Source organism: Strigops habroptila, assembly GCF_004027225.2.
Source record: "Strigops habroptila isolate Jane chromosome 13 unlocalized genomic scaffold, bStrHab1.2.pri S16, whole genome shotgun sequence".
Taxonomy (NCBI): Eukaryota; Metazoa; Chordata; class Aves; order Psittaciformes; family Psittacidae; genus Strigops; species Strigops habroptila.
Window position 1 is genome coordinate 3,739,469 of NW_022651054.1, and position 19,891 is coordinate 3,759,359.

Sequence of the window (19,891 nt, forward strand, 5' to 3'; positions counted from 1 at the left end):
TATTTCCACATAATTCCTATTCCCGCTTCTCCTGGGTGTCTAAATTTGACCAAAACTCCCTTTTTCCACCCCAGCGCCCTCAGCCCTGCGCGGTGGTGAACGGCGGCAGCCTGCAGGGGGCGCCCTCTCCCCGCCGTGCCGAGCCTCTGGCGGGAGCGCTGAGGGGAGCGGGGAGGGGGCCGGGGCTGCAGCCGCTGCCAGCTCGCTTTTAACAGCGATTATTCCACCTGGGAGAACGCTTCCCTCACACCGACGGCTCCTCACAAACTCGCGAGGGTGCTCCTGGTTGTTTTATCACGATGTAAAACACTTGGCAAAAGGGGTAAGAAGAACAGACCTTCCTTTTGATTAATGCAGGGAGAATTTACCTCACGGTTGTATAACCCCTGTGCAACCGGCTGCCTGAAACACGTAGCGATTCTCTTGATCTCACACTTTCATTTGAAGTTTCTCTTCATGATTTTATGCCAATTGGGTGGAAAATAAATAAATAATAATTTACCTGGTGGGAATTTTCTGCTAACGACGCTTAGAAACCGTTGCTTCTTTTTGGAAGTCCCAGGGTTACATGAAGTCTCCTGGCTGTGGAGGTGCACATGTGGGTCCAGCACATGCACGCTGGTTCCAGCAGCCCCCAGGTTACGTGTGAGAGCCGGGGGATGAGGTACAAACAGCTCGAAAGCACCAATTTGGGAACTGGGCAGAGCTTACTGCTTGGAAATGAGCTGTGGGTTTAGCTGTCCTCCCCCCCACCCCCACTTTTATTCCTTTATTTTCCTTTTTTCCTTTTTTTTTTCTTTTTAATGACTAGAGAATCAGTGGAGTGAAAGAAGTGGGTGGTATATTTTGGATAGTTTCTGAAGTGGAAGGAAAAGATCCATTCCCTTCAGATAAGTAGGGAAGTAGACTGATAAATTCTGTCACAAGGGAAGTTCGTGTCTGTACATAGAGTGTTTTAGAAGTGGGGCTTTTGTAAACAGCGTAGATCTGAGACTGGGCAAATGTCTGTTTGCCTTCTTATTTGAAAAAGGAGTCGCAAGAATTCCAGATAAATTGAAAATTGGAGGAGACTGATATCAGAGGGGAATTGCAGTTCTTGAGATATGAAGTGTAAAAATCTATGACTGATTTAGCACAGCAAATGCCATGGCAGCGGTCAAAGCAAACTGGTTCAGAAAGATTGTGGGTAGACAGGCGGAGGGGAAGTAATAGGTAGTGCACAGGAGACCGCGATGTCAGAGATGGATCGCGAGGTGAAAGCAGGGTGGAAGGTGGAGAGGAGTTGGATTACCACAGATGTGAGCGTCCCACTGAAGTTTTCCTGTCAAGATGGATGATTTCAGTCCTGGTAACATCAAACTGAAGAAAATTTCTGTAGGGTCAAGTGTTGATGTGCCAGAGGCGTGTATTGAGGGAGCCCAAGGAGAAGTGGTAACTGGATTTTTAGGTGTTTCTCTGAAAATAGCTTAATAAAATTACATTTTGGGATTCTGTTATTTCAGTTGTTCCCTCCCTTACTTCCTCTTAACTTACAGTAAAATGATGTTTTTCCATCTCCAAATCTCACCAGGTATGTAAAAGCCAAGCCAGTGTATTTTCTTCTCATACATTGTGAGAAAATAGACATCCTGCAGATTATGCATTGATTTTGATAGGGTTATGGAGTTGGCAATTAGAAATTGATAAATAGTGATAATAGTGATACACAAGAAGGAATGCACTCAGTTGCTTTACAGCTTCTCAGTGTGCTTTATGTGTCTGTGCAGCAGGACTAGGTACACGTGTATAGAGCTGAACAGTGTTTTCAGGAGAAATAAATGAGTTTGATCAGCATAAAGGCATTCACCAAGACTGAGCTTTGAAATAAGCCAGCTGAAAAGAGTTGGTCACTGAAGGAGTGATGCAGGAAAGCTTTCCTGACAGTGCTCATTTCCAGAGCACAAGAGTGAAAAGGCTGGGATTATGTCTGGAGGAGAGAGGTCTAGTAAAGGGGAGACAGCATGGTCCATAAATTTGTTGGTGGGTCAAGAAATGTAAGTGGCCTGGGGGAGCTGTGATCAGTGAAATGACAAGAAGTAGCTTTGCTCCCCTGATACAAGCCTGTAATATGTTTGGTCAGAAGGTGAGAAAGTAGAATCTAGAGTTTTTCAAGAGACAGTATCAGCTGAAGGAGGAGGTTTGAGTATTGAGAGTGTTGTATGACAAGTAAGGTTTGGCATGAAGGAAGGCGAAAGCATGTGAAGCTCTGTGTTAGTAACCAGCAAGGGAAAGGAATGGGACAAGAACTGGTGGGAACAATCCTTTTATCTGATGGACCACCTGAGTTTTAAGCCCAGACCCCTTCTGCTTCCCCTGGCAGTGGGTATTCTGGGGCACAGCCACTGCTGAAAGGGAATCCAGGGCTGATCCCCTGTGCTTGAATCAAATTGCCTGTATAGATGATTGGTGATTGATTATGCAGTAAATGGGTGCTGCCCTAGTTTATTGTTTTCAGTTTATTATTCTTAAGTCAGGCATTTAAATCAACTGCATTTTTGGTAGTCTGAAAAAATGTAAACACTTTATGGAAAGAAACGTAAGCATAAAGATTGGAAATAAAATATACTTGTATCTTTTGAAAGGTTTATCTTTACCCTTAAATATGCTGATTGGGCTTATTCTTTTTGCTTAGTCTTTGTGGGCTGTTAAAATCAGTTGCTTTTTCCCATCTCAAGGAAATGCATCTTTGACACTTCTCATGACCTGAGTCACGATGCTGTCACAGAGCCAGAAAACATCCTTAACGGTCATGGGTAAAAGAGCAGAGCTGCCGAGGGTGTGTGGTGGGTGGAAGAGGGAGAGAGATTGCTATGGTTTACTTCAGTTCCTATTCTATGGGTGTTTCAGACAAGCCATTTACTATAATTAGCCATGGATATTATTATCAGGTTCTCATATGCAGTGGTTCTCAAGGCGCTTTTTTTTTTAACACATAGCTTGGGATAAATGCTGTGTATTCAACCCAGATTGAATTCAGATGCTAAAATCTTTGTGCTAATTGTTGCAGCTAGAGCAAGGGAAAATAAGGCATAGGTAAAAAGGTGGGGGGGAAGCCACAAATATATTAAGATGTAGTTTGTTGTCAATACTACATTCTGATAAGCTAAGACCTTTGGGTAGGGGGCTGCTATTAAACTTTCTCTATCTCCTCACCCAACACAGCTGCAGACGTGTCCTTCAGAAATTCCCAGACTAGTCATTTTGCAGTTTCTAAGACAAGCTGACCAGTTTTTCTGACTGTGTTGTCCCAAAAAAATTAAGTTTCTAAAGATGATTTTATTCTGTATCTCTGGAAGAGAAGTGTGTTCACAATGCTGAAGCATCTCAGAGTCATCCCTGAAAGAAAGCTTTGAATTCAGAACTGTGTTGATATGAATTATGACTGATAGGCATGACAAGGGGCAGTAGTAGTGAATACTTGTTTTCTCAAGCGTTTCATCATTCACCAGCAGACAGTGTTAGTAAAATTCCCATGTGCAAGAAATTGGAGTAACAGAGTCTCTGCACATTGCCTAGAAGCTGCCTGTACGATAACCTCATTAGTGGCGTGTTAAGTCTGAGCTCACATAGTTCTTTCCTCAAAGAGTTTGCAAACTCAAGTCCAGTTCTTTGGTAGCTACAGCCACAGCGTCTAGTCCAGAGCTGGCTTATGGCCATGTGTTGGGGAGAGTGGGCAGTGCACCTTCGCATCTGTTTGCAAAATATTCCATGGTTATACCTGTAGCATTTACAAGAAACTAATCTTGCAGTCCTTTAATCTGTGAAGAGTTGAAGGTACAAGAACAGGTCCAAATAGGACAGCGATGCCTGCCCCCCCGCCCCGTGCCTGTGGCTGGCATTTGCTGGAGATGGCCTGAGAGCAGAAAGGCCAGTTTGGCTGATCCTGCTGGTACCCACCATCTGGAGCAAACTAGCTGAAGTGTTACTGCTGCTGCCTGCTTTATGGCTGTGCAAAGCGCAGAGCCAACAGCTGGCAAACACGTCTTGTTGTTGTTGTTACTTCGAGTTTTGCCCATAAATGGACTTGAGCTTTGCACCAACAATATTCTTAGTTAAATAAGTCCTGAAAGATGATTATTATGCCAGACTTGTATATGTGTGTGTGTGTGTGTGACTAGAGGGGGTTGTTTTCCAAGGAAATGGTTCAAGGCACCTTTGTTGTGCAGCTCTTCGAGGAACTTTATCATAACAAACTGGTAAAAATGAGGAGGGGAAACAGTAAGGAAAGAAGCAGACATTTGTATCAGATTTTCGAGGAGGTATGTTTTGCACAAGGCAGTTAACACTATGGATGTCATCACAGCTGCTGGTGAGAGGTGGGATGGGGCCCAGGACACTGCTGCTGTTCTGGCAGAAGTGGCTTCCTCTCCTTTTCAATTCCTCTGGACTGTCAATGTAATTTCTTTTCCATACAAGAAAAGAAGAAATACACACAGACGTAGGTGAAATGGCCAGCTGTACATCACTAATTGTATAAGTAAATGACAGGTTCAAATCCCAGTTAGAGCTTGAGGTTTGAACTGTTACCTCATCATCCATCTTAGGCCAGGTAAAGGTAACGGGCAGTTCCTTTCCTCTTCTGACCTTTGCCAAGGACAAGAGGAGATTTTCAGGTTATCAGTGGGATGCTTTATAACTGCGGACAAAGTTTTTGAAACTGAAGATAGTAGAAGAAAGAAAAACTTCAGAAGGAGGAAAGGAATATTAGGAAGCAATGTTCAGATTTTGAGTGGATGATGCTGACAAGCAATTGGAAGAGCTGAAGTTCAAGGAGCTTGTGCTTGAGGGGGCAGAGGACTGTCTCTCTGGCTGAGACACTGGGACTGGCACTTGCATGTCTCAGCAGAGTATTCTGACTGACGTGCTTGCCTGTCATTGTCACATGCCTTGCCTGGGTACAAATAGAGAGAAAGTTCTGCTTTCTTAGGACAGTCATGAGATTTAGTGCAGCTGTTTTCCAAAAGTTCAATATCGAGCAGTTTTAAACATTATGAAAACAACTGGCTGCATTATTTTCTCCCATCCATCTCAGTGGAATCAAGTTAGAGCTAGGTTTTGGATTTGTACCAGTTTAGCTGAGAGAAAAATTTGGTCTAAGTAGCTAGATCATGTGCATATACATGCTGTAGCTAATACATAATATTCTTCCTTCAGTGGGTCTAATTGTATTGGAAATATTGTGGGTTAGGGTGTGAAATGAGTCTAAATTTGGTAGGATACAATTAAAGGAAAATTGCAATGTAACTTTAATTTGGAAGTGATCATTAACTAAAATAATTAGTTTCCTGACTTTATCTAGGAAAACGTGTAACATTTCACAAGGAAAGATAAAACATGTTTGACTGATAAAACAAAACATAAAAGAAAAAGCCCACTTTCGGCAGTAATTAGTGCTTGTGGTGTTGAGTGTGTTTCTTGGGACACTATTGAGTTTGTCTGTCAAGCTCTTCCAAATGGCTTCTGTGAGCCAGCATTGCTTCCGCAGGGTTCTCTGCTCAGGTCACAAGGCAGCGTTTCTCACCAGGGCGCTGCTGTTTCCTCTTCCGACTGTAGTAGATTACAGATTATACTGGAACATGTCTGAGAAAAGGTCAGAAACGAGGGTGAAAGTCTTGGAAATGAAGCTGGGAAGCTTTCCATTCTCATCCGGGAAACTTTTTGTATTGAATAAAAGCAAAGCAAAATAAACCATCACATCCATGACACTTCTGTTTTTCCTGCTATTTTCTGTCTGCCAGTTAGAAAGGATTTTATTTCCCTTGCATTATACGATTAATGAATGTTTAGCTGAGGAATCTGCAGTATTACACTAAACAGAAATAATGGCCAAACACAGTTCCTTTTCGTGTAACTCAGCCTCTACATGATTGCATAGCCTGGAGTTACTGTGGTTTTATTTACCAAATTATAGATGTTTATGTGTAGTGTTAATGTCAGTAGACTACGTGGTGCATTTTGAAATGTAGTCTGTTAAAGACTGTAAGATATAAAAGCTAATCAAGTGGGTTTTGAATTTTAATTACACTGCATTATTAAGCTTTTCATATTGGAGTAATGGAAGAAAAACGGAAAAAACCCAACATAGAATCATTTTATTATGAGGCTGAGAGGTGCTCGATACCACTTTAGTTTTTCATGTAAAGTGTATCGAGAAACTAAAATCCTTATGATCATTACTTTCCTACCAGAAGAATTGTCTAGGCCAAGTCCTGTTTGCTTTGCTCACTAATAGGGTAGAATTTCTCTGTGCAAAAGAGGATCTCACAACTCTTGAACAGGGAGACGTGCCATACAAACTGAAACTGCCAGGGAAATTTACCGGCTGACGTGATTTAGTTTCAGTTTGGTGGTAAGTTGGTGTTTGCATCCCATAGGTGTTTGGGTGTAGGTTTGGTTTTAAGCTCGGTTGTGAGTTACTGAGTTCCATCTGACGGTGTGGTACCAATATATTAGAGCTAGGTTTAAGTCAGGTGAGAAGCGATTTGGTCGCATTAATGTGGTGCTATGCATGGAATAAAGAGAAGGGCAAAGTAAGAGTAGAGCGATTCATGGGGCTGCATCACCATAATTCTTCCAGGATCCAGTAAAGTCTCTTTGTGGAACGCTGGCTGCACTGCGCTCTGTTCACAGATGAGCTCCTTGGGGCTGGCAGGAATAGATCTGCTGTGCTGCGTTTTGATGTAGGATTATGTCATTAGTAGCTGCAAAAATCAGGATGTTTTTTCTTCTCTCTCCTCAAAGATGATCTCTGACAGTAGTGCCCTGAAGTACTCTGTTCAAATGCTGACCAATTTGAAATCTGGCCTGAGTTCATCAAGGCTCTTAGTTGATCAGAAGAGGACAAGTTTACTGTATTAATTGCTTTCAGTTGATTGAATGCTTTTTAGACAGTGTTACAAGCCTGCCAGTCTGGCTTGTTTTCCCTTTGGTGTAGCTTTCCTTTCTTATCGAAAATTACACTTCAAAAACTTAGAAAGGCGTGTTTTGATCAAATGTTTAAACCTCACATTTAAGCCTTAAGAGTATTTTATAGGTTTAACAATGATTGCAAGTAAAATAATTGTAAATAAAAGCTGTAGCTGTCCATAAGCCAGCATTGTGATGGTGCAGGTACGTGGACAGTGGAGAGGGATGCCGGCATAGCCTGGAGCAGGAGGTGGTGTAACCGGTCACCAGCCATGGGCTGTGGTTAGGAGGATGGAGGTGAGGCTGAAGCAGTGGGGCCACAAGCCTGGCCGGCCTGTACCTGGGAGCTGCTCCTGATGTCTTTTCCACAGATGTCCAGCTTTGTCAAAAAACAGTAAATCTTGTGAAGTTTATTTTCCTTGTAGCATCTGTGTTTTATAATGGTGCTTTTAATTTGTTTTTTCTTTGTCTGCTGGGATTTCTTTTGTCCGGGGCTTTCAGGCCTCCCTTTTTTTCTCGGTGGAAGTGAGTCTGTTAATGATGGCTGGCTTGGGAATACACCCCGGCCAGGCCGGCCCGTCAGCCGCTCCCTCCATCTGACAACAAAGCCCATTGTTGTTTTCTTTCTTCACTTTTATCCTCAACTTAATCCATTTTTCCTTGAATTATATGTGGAATAAAATGTCTGGAGAAGTGTGGCTCAGATTTTGGGTGGGTGATGTGATGGCGGTGTTGTAAACTTTAATCAAACAGGTACAAAGGCAGAACTAACTGATCACATTTTCCATGTTTCAGTAGGCAGCGTTTATCCAGTATAACGCTACACTTGTAAATAAACTTCCGCTGTCAGACCACCAGAGCTGTGACATCCTCAGCTTTTTCTGAGTCCCTTAGTAAAATTAATTAGAGATTTGCCAGCAGCTTAAATTGAGACATAGGACATTTTTTCTTTCATTTTTCTCCCATGGGACTCTAAAAGGCTGAATTAGGATTATCTGAAGGAGCTTTTTGACTTGGGTTTAGTTGTGATCAAGAATTTGGATTCTGAGTCTTTAATATTTGAGTGAAAATAATGCACGCACTCCCTTTTGCGAGCGTCCTGAGCTGTGGCCCAAGAGAGAGGCAGTGCAGGCAAATGGGATATTCCCTGATGCACACAGGGAAAACAAAACTCAGCCTGGTTGGGCTTTAATATATTCTGTGCACAGCTCTTGAGCTGTCACCTGGAAATCTCTTTCATAGCAGCCTGTGGAAAGACAAATACTTGACCAAAAGGACTTGCCTTGCCCGGGGTCCTGAGGGCTGTTAAACTCATGCTCTGGGTGATTACCAGATTGATTCATTGTTTGGAATGCTCTGCTGGAAGTGTTCAGGCTGGTTCTTGTGAGGGCATGTTGGCCATGAAATTGTGATGATGACGTTTAATTTTCTCTAAATTAGTTGTAATAGAAAGTATTCCTTGAATAGTCAATAAGATGCGATTTGTGTGTCAGTGTACAACCAAGTTAGCATTAAAGTTAAATTATCACTGCTAAGTGAAGCTACTCTATTGAAGCTGTAATTCCAGGGCTTTATTCTTTATTAATATACATATTTCCTTGCAAGAATGAATATATGCCATCTCCATGTAGCAAGGTAACTTGGGTACAGGATTCTGCTGTATGAGAAATGTTTGATATTTCTAGTGGACTTAAACTTTGGCTTATTTGTTGCTTGTGCTTTGACAGTGAATCAACAACTGCTTGAGCTGTAGAAATAATGTTGATGCTTGACTGCATTCTTTGTGCTCTTTTGGCCTGTTACAGCGGTCCTGGGCACACGCAACTCCCATTTACTGCAGGAGGAGTTTCCTACCTCAGAGGGCTGGAGGAATGGAGGGTGACTGTTGAATTTCTGGATGGGTACAACAGCACACCAGAAACTTACAAGGGTTTAAAATGACTTATTAAGCATAATGTGTGGTGCTATTTTGTCTCAGTGAAGTGGGACAGAATGCACCATACAGCTTTTGCTGAATGCTTATGAACAGAACAGCCCTGGTCATGGAGGGCATTTACTGGATTCCCACAACAAGCATGTACTTCTCTAATGGGACTGAGGCAACATACAGTGAAGTTGTAACAGTAGAGATCATTTCCATCATCAAAATGGCTAAAAGTAATTCAGTGTAAATGACAGGAAAATTTTTACTTCTGTTAAGCAAGGTTCTGTCTAACCTTGCTCATCCACACTATCTTAATATTACTGTAGTCAGATTTTCAAGAAAAAATTTACTGTCAGAAATAATTTGTCTCCCTTCTATAGCATTTCAACTTTTAGTTTTTGACTTCATTACTTTTAATTATATTTATTTGCAGTTAAGCAACTGACTGTTGCTGCAGAGAATAATAGATTGGTTCTATGTTATGTATTTACAGCTTTTCCCTTTGTCATAGCTGAATTTCTGAATTGTGGTTGTGCTGTCAGGTGCTGTGCATGATGAGCTCTGATTTAGTTAGGTTTTTATTGATGTTTGTTTACATCAGATTAAGTGTACATTTAAGAAGGAAAGGCTTGACCTCTGCATGTTTGTTTTTTCCAGAGAATCATCACCTTAGATTTTGGTCCCATTCAGCATAATTTTTACACATTTTCTGTTCTCTCTGTATAGGTTAGTAATTTTTTTTTTGTTTACTTTATGTTTTCTTATGTGTGAGCCTAAAAATTTGTAGGATGTTGTTGCTGCAATTAATAAAAACCTCCTAAGCCATGATGACTTAATCCTGCAGTTTTCTGAGCATCCTTAACTGCCTTGGGATTCCTCAGCTTGTATGAAAGTAAAGCAGCTCATCCTTCTGTAGGAAGGACATCTGTAAATGTCTCATTTCCCTGCATGCAAATATTCTATCGAATCAACTGAAGGTTTTGCATATGGAGAACCGCATGATGTTGGGGGCGGAGGGCACTGAGTAATTAAATGTGCCTTGAGAAAGGGAGAGAGGGGACTGTTACAACAGTCATTTGGTTCAGTAGTTCATGGTTAATCATTGTATTCCTAACAAGTAAAGGAAAACAAATTACAGCCATTTGGAGCCCCCTCTGTAGGTACCGTCCCTGTTTGCTGCGTAGCCTCATGGAGATTACAGGAAAGCAAAACACTCTCGGAGAGGCCTTGATTGCATGCAACAGTAACTAATTAGACAATAATGCAGAAAACTATTCCTACTCCTTTCACAAGAACCAAGAATGCATTATGAAACTAATCTTAAAAAAATTAATTGCATTTCAGTTGAAGTTTAAATCTGAGCTGGGTTGTTGGTTCCCCCCCCTCCCCTCCCCTCTTTCCTTTTTCTTTTTATTCAAAGTTGGTGCAGGAAAATTGCTATTAATGAAATCTGCTCTCTGAGACTTCAATAGGCTTGTTCTTCATTAGAGCCTTGCTATTTCTCTTAAAATGCATTGACCAGTGTTCAGGCCAGATACTTAGCACAAAATACACTTTGTAATTTCATCATTTTTGTTATTGTGCTTTTCTAAGATGCAGGGGTCTTTGGACTTTGTAGAAAAAACAAATAAACCCCCTAAGCTTATATAGTATTAAAAGAAGGGTAAAGGAAGCATTGAGTGTCTTTAGGATGATGAGACATTCATTAAGATTTTTCTGCCTTCCTTTTCCTATTTTCAATCCATCTGAAGTACCATTAAAGCTTTTCAGGCAGCTTCCTGTGAGAAACCCTTTTCTGTGCTGTTTTTCTTCCTTGAAAAAAGGTGGCTGCTCTTCAGTCAGATTGTATGGATTTGGCCTGGGATTTGTATAATATCTATGTAGAATGCGGCGGTTGTTTAGGAACCTAATTCCCAATATGGCTCCCTTTTGATTAAGAACAAAGCCAGCGTTTCACAGCATTATAGGAACACAGAAAAACAAGTTAATGATCTAAACCTTTTAATTCATAGTTGCTTGTCTATTTAAAGTACTTTTGATTCTGTTATAAACAGACGGGCCCCTTTTTTGTTTAACTTCTTTCTTTGGTTTCTTCACATTTCTTTCTTTACTGTCCATGAAATTTGTAGCTAGTTTCCTTTTCTAACTGAAGAATGAAAGGTTGTGACTACAGAATGATACAGAAAGTAAGAAAGCGTATCTAAACTGGGCGTATATCCAGCACAGACCTCTTTGAAACAAGCTAAATTTAGGGTGTTTGGGTTTTTTTTTTTCATTATGTTTTCCCCTTCCTTTTTAAAGTACCTGTGATTTGTTTTCTTCTTCTTCATTGAATGAAGTTGGTTACTTTCTTGATACTTTCTTGATTTTTACGTGTAGTTTGGCATGGCTGTATTTTATATAGTTACTTCTTATTTTCCTCTGGTCTTAGTTCAGCAGATTACTATTCCGTGTGCTTTTATCCGTAGAGACAACAAAAGCGACCTTTTCAGGACTTTCAATTACCAACACTGTATGTGGTACTTTAGGAAAATAGCTCCCTTCCAGATACTTTTTTTTTCTAAAGAGAGAATTGGAATCCAGAGCTTGTTCTTCAAATTGAACTTGAAAACTTCTTGGTGAACAAAACTGTCAGGCAAGCAGCAGCAGCACAAATAATTTCCCTTCCATGGAAGGGGACCTTATCTCCACATACAGAAAAATAAATATTTGCTGCTTCCATTGTAGTTTATTTTTTGCTTCAAATGGAGATGACTTTTAGATACATTTTTGCTTATAGCAGGATCTCATTATTTTTACCTTTTCTTTCTATTTTGTAACCTTTTTTTTTTTTTTTTTTGGCAATGGCTTCTTTTAGGCAGTTGTAGAAATGATAAATGAAGAAAAAGTTCCAATAACGTGTTTTGTTACGTCTCCATCCCATTAAGGTAAATTGAACAGCCAAGACACTTACAATAACTTCACAAACAATAATCCTGGGAACCCTCGACTCCTGCCTCTTCCAAGTTTGACTGTGGTGTTGCCTCTTGCTCAAATCAAACAGCCAATGACATTAGGGACCATCACCAAACGCACAGGGTAAGTGTATCTGCACAAACCTTTCTAATTTGTTATTTATAATTCATATAGAAATATGTTATTTATAATTAATATGGAAATAATTTGTGTTACCAGTGATGTGTAGTTTTATTCCTTAATTGAAGTGTAAGTAATTTAATGACAATGGAAGGGTTGGGGGGGGAAGAGGAGACAAGAAAAGAAAACCAGCATCAGATAAGTAAGCAAAATCTGAAAACAAATCTCTAAAAAGTCAGGCTATTCATTGGGATGGGTCATTTTCTACCATATGGGAAATACTGTGTGCTGACATTAGGAGAAGTTTCACACCAGGAACTGGTATGAAACATAAGCAGAGCTGTATTCAATCAGAATAAGTTATAAGTTTTCTTCTTTTTTCTTCCGCCCCCCCCCCCCTTAAAGTTTGTTTATTTTGATTTCCAAACTTTTCAAGCAGAAATGATTTTTGACTATCAGAACTGGAAAGACAGTAAACCAGGTTGAGCATAAAGACAAAACTTAGTCTGGCTGTTTTCTTGACCTTGTTTTTCCACTGAAGTGGCTGTTCTGTACTATGAAATTCACGTGTGGACTTTCATTTTGGAGCCAGCTGCACTTTGGTACTTTTCCCTGTGCCGTGATAAAGCACTTGAAAATATTTGTTCCGGAAAGCTCTACTAAATATCTGTATGTGACAATAACAGAAGATTTTGTGAGCTTCATAAAGTGTCACAATTTTAAGTTAATTGATACTGTTCAACAGTTGAAATTTTTCTTTTGCTAAATTCCAAATCTTCATTTTTTGCAATTAACACAAAAATCCAATGGGTGATTATTATAATTTTTTTCTTTTTTTTCCCTTCTTTTTTTTTCTTTTTTAATTCTTGAATAATTTCTAATTAAAAGTGTGATCCATTAATATACAGATGGCTTTTGTATTTTTAAAATACAAATATCTTGAGTATGGCATGTGGCTGGACAAAACAACTGAGAGTCCTACAGGTTCATAACATTTTCCTATGTTTTGCCAAATAGGTGCAGGCAGTGTCTTGCTGCAGTGGTTTCTTGCTCAAACCCCAGTAGGGAGGTGCATTTTACCTTGTGTTTTGTGAACCGGGAATTATTTTTCAGGCGAGAGCGCATGGATATTCCCTCTCTCCCTGAGTAATTCCCATATTCTGTGCTTGAGTGTTCAGGACATCCTGTAAAATCTGCTATTGTTTTGTTTAGTGCACTAAGTATGCATGATGACCTTCTGAAGCTTCCATATGTGTGCACAAAATATATACGTGTATCTATATACGTGTCTATCTAACAGTCCGGTCCCACTCTCGCTGCCGTAAACAGGAATTTCATTAGGCTTGCTGAGCCAAATTGTGACCCACGAACATGCCATTGCCCTAAGCACAGAGGCTGGTTGCAGATAAGTTCCTGAACTTCATAGAGAATTGTAAATGGAACTTATGAAACAGTAGAGACGCAGTATGGGGATAATGTTGTGGTTTAACTTCTTCCACACATACATTTCAGTTGCGTATTTTTGCCCTTTTTTTTCCCCTGCTTACAGTTTAAACGCAGGTGAGGGCAAAAGATTACACTAGCAATCAGGTGAATTCTGAAAGTATAGAAAGGTGGGGTCTTGGGTGGGGACAGGAAGGGAGGTAGGGTCAAAGAGATGTTGGTGTGCATGGAGATAAGCAGAAGTTACAGTTCCTCAAAGAGGGAAAGTATCAAAAATCTGACATGAAGAGTACAGTCAGAGAAGGGCAGAAATGTAATTCTGGGCTCTGTTGGTAGACTCCTAGAAATAAAATAGACGCTTAAAACTAGATGGGATAAGACATAGAAAATAAAAAGCTGTCTAAGGGTCTGCCAGGGGAAAGGTCTGGTCATAGAAGCAATGGTGAGGATGATTATTGGAAAAAAAGCACTTGCCTTACAATAGTAATTCATGCAGTGGCCTTAGCAAGGGCTGTTTCCTTAGTGCTGTGGTGATACCAGGAGACTTCTCTACAACTATTGCAAATGTATTAAGTCTGCATTATTTTATTTAATGTTTTGTTCTTAAATATCTTTAACATATTCAGAAGTGTTCATATTCATAGTTCTCTTTATGTAAATTTTACTATTCACAAACTGTCCCTGTCCTAATATTTTGTGTAGTTTTTAAAGCTAATTAAATTTAAACTACTCAGTGAAGCTTATGTAAGGGGTGGGGGGAAACAGCAGTCATGGGAAATGCCCTGCTGTGTAAATAGAGTTTTCATGAATGAGGATCGTGATTTTCAGTGAAGCCTGTGTGGATGTGTAATGCTAAGCTGAGAGCTTCCTTCATTTGTTCTGCATCCAAAATATTTGATGAAAGTACACAAAATTAACATGAAAAGCTGTATTTATAAAGCAGGGATTTAAGAGGAATGCCTAGGATCCAAGAAGCCTGGCATGCCTAAAATGACCAAATTGAGACAGCAGCCTTAACTTAAACCTCCAGGGGGCAAAGCGTGTGTTTAACATATTTAACATCTGCCCTCATATTTCTAGAAACACATAGCAATGTAAGTCTGTACAGTGTAATATTTAGACAGGACAGGGACCATCTGCCTCACTCTGAGAAGTGTAGGAGGCATGTATTACTGCAAATGGCAAAAGACAGATGTATTTACACCTACATGGTCAGCACCTTTAAGCACTGCTCCGAGGAAACAAGGCTCTTCTTTGAGAGCAGCTGCTTAACCTTGTGATTGTGCAGTGATCAGAAAAGGAGACAAACTCACGATCCCTTGGATTTTAGAGTCACTGTTCAGTGGCTCTCAAAGCAGGTTCCTTTTCTGTTGTTGCTACTTTTAAAAAATTAAAAATTTAATCTGTCACAGTATAGTTCTAAAAGTAAAAAGCAAGACTAAAAGAATACCACAGATTTAACAGTTCTGGATTTTTCCCTTTTATTTGCTTTTAACATGTGAAAAGCTTCTTTAATACTAAGTATCTTAATTAATTTTTGCAGTTTTTATTAATCAGAAACTCAAGTTGGTATTTATTCTACTAGTATCCAAGACAGCAAAATATTTTTCAGGTACTGAAGGGGCTGATCAGTGCTCTTACTATCATGTGTGTCAAGCAGAGCTGCAGAGCATGTCATTTTACTTGACAGGTGGAATGGCAGTAAATTTTTTAGAAGTGTTCACTGTAGCCCTATGGGAATGCAGGGCCAGAGTCTGGGCTTGGGTCATTACAGTGCTGTTCAGCACAGATGCTTTCTTTTTTCCCCTTTTTCATTCAAATTTGTAGATTTTGGAACATTTTCTGATCAGTCATTAAGCTCTCTTATTCTGAATACAATTTCCATTCTCAGCACTGAGTATCTCAGGGCATTACTGTCCTTCTTGCCACCACTATCATTTCCTTGCTCCCTGCCCTTTGTTTCTTCCCTTGCTTTTTCAAGTCTCTCGTAGTAATTTCCACACCTTCACAAAGCACTTAATTTTTGTCCCTATGTTTTGTCATCCCATTGACTTGCTTTCCTGTAGTTTGTGCTGTCAGCACATTCTGAGGAGCAGACAGGCTTTCCCAAAGGGGCTCTAACACTAATGAGTAAGAAAGCATCTTATGTTTTAAAGATTAGGGGGATGTAAGGCAGTAGGAGAGCCAGATTTAATAAGTCCTTATATATCCGTGCCTCAGTTTCCCTCTCAAAACTTTACTAGTAATGCTGAATTCCTTCTCAAGTCTGGTGAATGGGTTAATTCATTGCTCATTTACAAAGAGCTTATAGATTTGAAAGGGGAAGAACTGTATGATCCATCTCATGCTTGTCTATAAAAGGCAGTGAATCAGAATATGTTAGAAGACAGCTTTGTGCATTGCAATAGCTTTATAAGCGTTCCTTGTGTTTGTGGAATGAGTTGTAGTTAGTTTTCAGTTTGTAAGAATGTGGAGACACAGATGAGCTGTAGTAAGAAGGAGCAAAATAAAAGATACATCAATTTTCCCAGAAGAAAAACTATTGTAAAAGTTGGTTTCACTGACAGCAGCATTTGTTTTAACTTTCTCAAGGGATATAGTCATTATATTTGTATCATGCTTCATTCCCAAATTCATTATAGCTTTGGTGAAACACCAGGATATAACCTGCATTACTTGGGTCTTGTCAAAACAGACAGCCAACATACCTTGTAGGAAAAGGAATAAGCCTTACTTTTTTTCCATCCAGAAGATTTAGATAGTGTGTTTTTAAACATGAAACTCTACCCGTTCTTCATCCCATCCTTCATTCCACCCCCAGTAAGGAAGGGAAAAAGTAGGTAAAGTGTCTGGTGCAATTTTATCATTCTAGTGTTTCTCATTGCTTACATTATATGTACTGAAAATCAGTGACATCCCTTTGTTTTGTTTTGGCTCAGAGAGCTTAATTTATCCCAGGTTCTACTACTGAAGCAAACAAAAATGAGGAGTGCAAAGTCATGATGTCATAATATAATTAAGTAGGAAAAAGTAACTGAAAAAGTAAAGAAAAAACCCCTAAAAGTCAAGCTGAAGAATTCAGTGCAGTAGGTCAGCTTCCCTGCATGCTGAAGCCATTCTCTTTCTGGTCCATTTCTCAGAGGTGTCTTATGTCACCTTAGGTTATAGAATACATTTTGGTAATAAAGGAACTACTGTAGTGATTTGTAATTGATACGAAATACAGTTATTTGCACTAAGTTTGTTCAAATGTCACTGTGAGAGGATTCTTGCTATGGCAACATATAGCGATGAGGGTTACAGTAGGTGGGCATTGCACAGCTTATTAAAAGCTTAAATAGTTTTTATTAAACACGATAACACAAAATCAAATAATGTGTCAGTTTTCAATTGGCTAAAACTCAGAATCAGACAAGAAATTAACTGAACGCTGTTGGAATTTTGAATTGTAAGTCCTCATCACTCCATAATTTTCCTTTGGAATTTCTCACTAGCTGTGAGAAGGGGGAACCTCAGTGAGTTTTTTGCCTTGGCATTGCTCTGTTCCTGTCACTGAGTGCAGCCATCTGGTGCTGTCTTTTCAAGGTTGGGTTCTCCTGTAATTTGTGAATTCTCTTTCTCTCCATTCGCACACCATCCATATTATGTGAAGGAAATAGTGAAAAAGAATTGCTTAGGTAAATATCGGGGCGGGGGGAAATAGCCACCTTAAAAGAAACTAGGTCTTGTGAACAGAGAGGAAATGCTAAGTTGTCTTTTTCACACTTAAGGCTTTTTATTAAGACTGCTGTAGTCTTTGAAAGTGTAATTACGTTTTCTTCATGATACGAGATTTTTTATCCATGTTAGAAATAAACAAACAAAACTTTCCATTGAAACACCTGGGTCAATTTGTAATTAAAATAGAGAATTTGTTAATTTGCAAGTATAATCAGGTCAACATAGTATGTCGGGGGGGGGAAGGCCTATGTTATCTCCTGAAATGTTCTGATGAGCTCAGCTACGTGTCATTTGCCTGCTTTTTGCAGATAGAAAAACTGCTTCAGAGAGGAAAAAAACTTGCCAAAACATCCAGGATCGTAATCTAAAAATTCTAAGCTCCCAGTCAGATTCAGACACTCTCCAATGACTCTTCAAATCTACACTAAATACATTCTAGGTTGTAAGTTATATTTGCTATGAGTTATGCAGAATACTTAGCTTTCCATTTAAACAGTGCGATCGTGGTGGGCTCATCTTCTGTTGAGCCATTAGAATGGTCTTTGACTTGGAGACTGAACAAGTTGGCTGTATAGGAGATCATACACTTTATATAGTTCATGCAATTTAATTGGATTTTATCACTATTCAAAGATGATATATTATGTCTAGAAAGGCAGCTGGTTCTACCAAATGGACTCTGCCCCACAAAATATTAACCAAACATTTATTTAAATATGAACAGTTAAAGGCTAATCCATCACACAGAGTTCAAAAGATCTTCAATATGGGTTTTGGCCTATATTACTAATGAGAAAAATAGGGATTTTTTCCTGTAATATTCTGTTCTTTATTGGATTTTCACATCTTTGCATGTAAAGATGAATATATGTCGAAGAATATATGTCTTGGTTTGTACCTTCACCTAAATGTTTTTTTAAGAGGATGTCTCCATTCATTGATGTTGTGCTCGTGCCAAATTTTGTTCACAGAATTCTTTTCTATCAGGCTGGTATCCTTTTAACTGTGCAAACATATGGCTGAGTGCTTTATACATCTTTCTGTGATAGATATTTTCTGTCAATTCATTACCTGAAAATATTTCACTTGTTTGAACTAGCCAGAATTTATCGCTGAGTCAGAGTATGAAAAGAAAAATGACAGATAGGCATTTACAAAATCAATTATTCAGCAATTTTGTGGATGAAGGTATATCCCAAATGAGAATCACAGAAGCCTTGAGCATGTGAGTAGCTCGAAATTTACCTCCTGTTCCTCCTTTTCAGATTTTATGAAAAGGTCAGTATGGCGATGGCGTTTTGAAAGGTGATGCAAAGAACAAGGGAGATAGATAGTCGTTGAAAATGCACTGAAATTAATGGGGTGTGATACCACTGTAAAAACTATCCACAGTACAAAATACTTGAACAAAAAAAATAAAATCATGCTGAAGATAAATTCTTGAGTGACCAAAAGCATTAAGCTCTATATCAGGTGATTTTTAACAGCAAAGATATTTGAAGGAAGTTAGGGTTCTCTTTCCTGCATTCCATGCAAACTTTTAAGTGGGGGAATAATATTGCTGTGTCATACAATTGCTGAAGATTTTTTATTTAATGGTGTGTTTCTATCCTAGGAAAAGGGCTGAGTAATTTTCTCTAATAGATTGTGCTTGTACCTGTGGTTTTTACTTAGGACTTGCCTATTTTCCATAAATTTGTAAAACTATCCCACTCAGACCTTCAGTGTTTCATGGAAAACACCCACATATTTATTGCTTTTGATGCTAATTTCCCTCTCTTAGTTCTGACTTTAATGTTGGTTCAAGGCTCTTGACTCCTTTTGCCTCAGATTTATCAGCAGCTTTCAGGAAGGAGACCTAAGCCGTGTCTAACTTGAATGATAATGTTAAAGCCTGCTTGCAAATGGTGCATTATGTTTGTCACAGCAGTTGTGCATGAGGAGCCTGCCCCGTCAGCTCCTGCTTCCATGGGTGGCTGTGTTGTCCCTGGGACATTCACTTGGGCAGTTGTGTCTGTGAGCCTCGGCATGTTGGTGACGTTAGGGATCTACATCTCTCTCAGGGCATCATGAATGGTTATAAAAAGTTATTTTGTTTACCTTCTGCATAAATCTTAGTAGCATGATATACAGTGTACTTGTTGGTAATGGAGTTTTCATCTAATTTCTGTGCATTTTTCCCCTTTACATGAAGACCTTACCTGTTTGGAGCAGGATGTTTTTCCATAAAAGCTCCATGGTGAGTTCCCACTTCAAACCCGGCATGCCTATAATCCATCTACTGTCCTCACTGAAAATAACACTGTGCTTAGACTTTAATTTTGGATTAATTTTTTGTTTAATTTGTTGACTTGCATGGCTGATCCATAGGTGGAAGCACTGCATAATTTCACTCTTAAGCTATGGATGCGTGTTCACCATTAAGCATTGTCAAAGCATTCACTTGTTTTTTCCATTTTTACCTGTGAGGGGGCATATAATTTTTAAGTAATTAGCAGAGAAGTTGAAAAACTAAATTATTTCCCAGTGGGCAAAAAATAATTACAACAGCTTTCCAACACAAGCCTCTTTTTTCCTATGTTGCTTTCTTTATTCCTGTAGCACCAATTTGCTTACAGGCAGAAAACATCAATGATGACCTCTCGAAAATAAGCCAGATGAGCAGTGAGTAGTCAGTGAAATACTGCAGTAGGAGAGGTGAAGCAAGTAAAATGGGCACTGTAAAAAAACCCAAACCAAACAAAGAACAAAAGAAACAAAACCACAAAACCAAAAAGCTTATCA

The 19,891-nt window shown here is 39.4% G+C and overlaps 1 protein-coding gene across 17 annotated transcripts in view; it reads left to right on the forward strand.

Moving 5' to 3' along the window:
* BCAS3 (BCAS3 microtubule associated cell migration factor) overlaps positions 1-19,891 on the forward strand; it is a 364,101-nt gene that overhangs the window by 123,618 nt on the left and 220,592 nt on the right. For 15 of the 17 annotated variants that reach the window (XM_030472293.1, XM_030472292.1, XM_030472294.1 and 12 more), the window contains 2 exons: positions 11,797-11,947; positions 19,302-19,346. In XM_030472293.1, the coding sequence (XP_030328153.1) occupies positions 11,797-11,947; positions 19,302-19,346 (196 nt within the window). The remainder of the gene's footprint in view (positions 1-11,796; positions 11,948-19,301; positions 19,347-19,891) is intronic. The other 2 variants (XM_030472286.1, XM_030472291.1) reach the window with 1 other exon arrangement.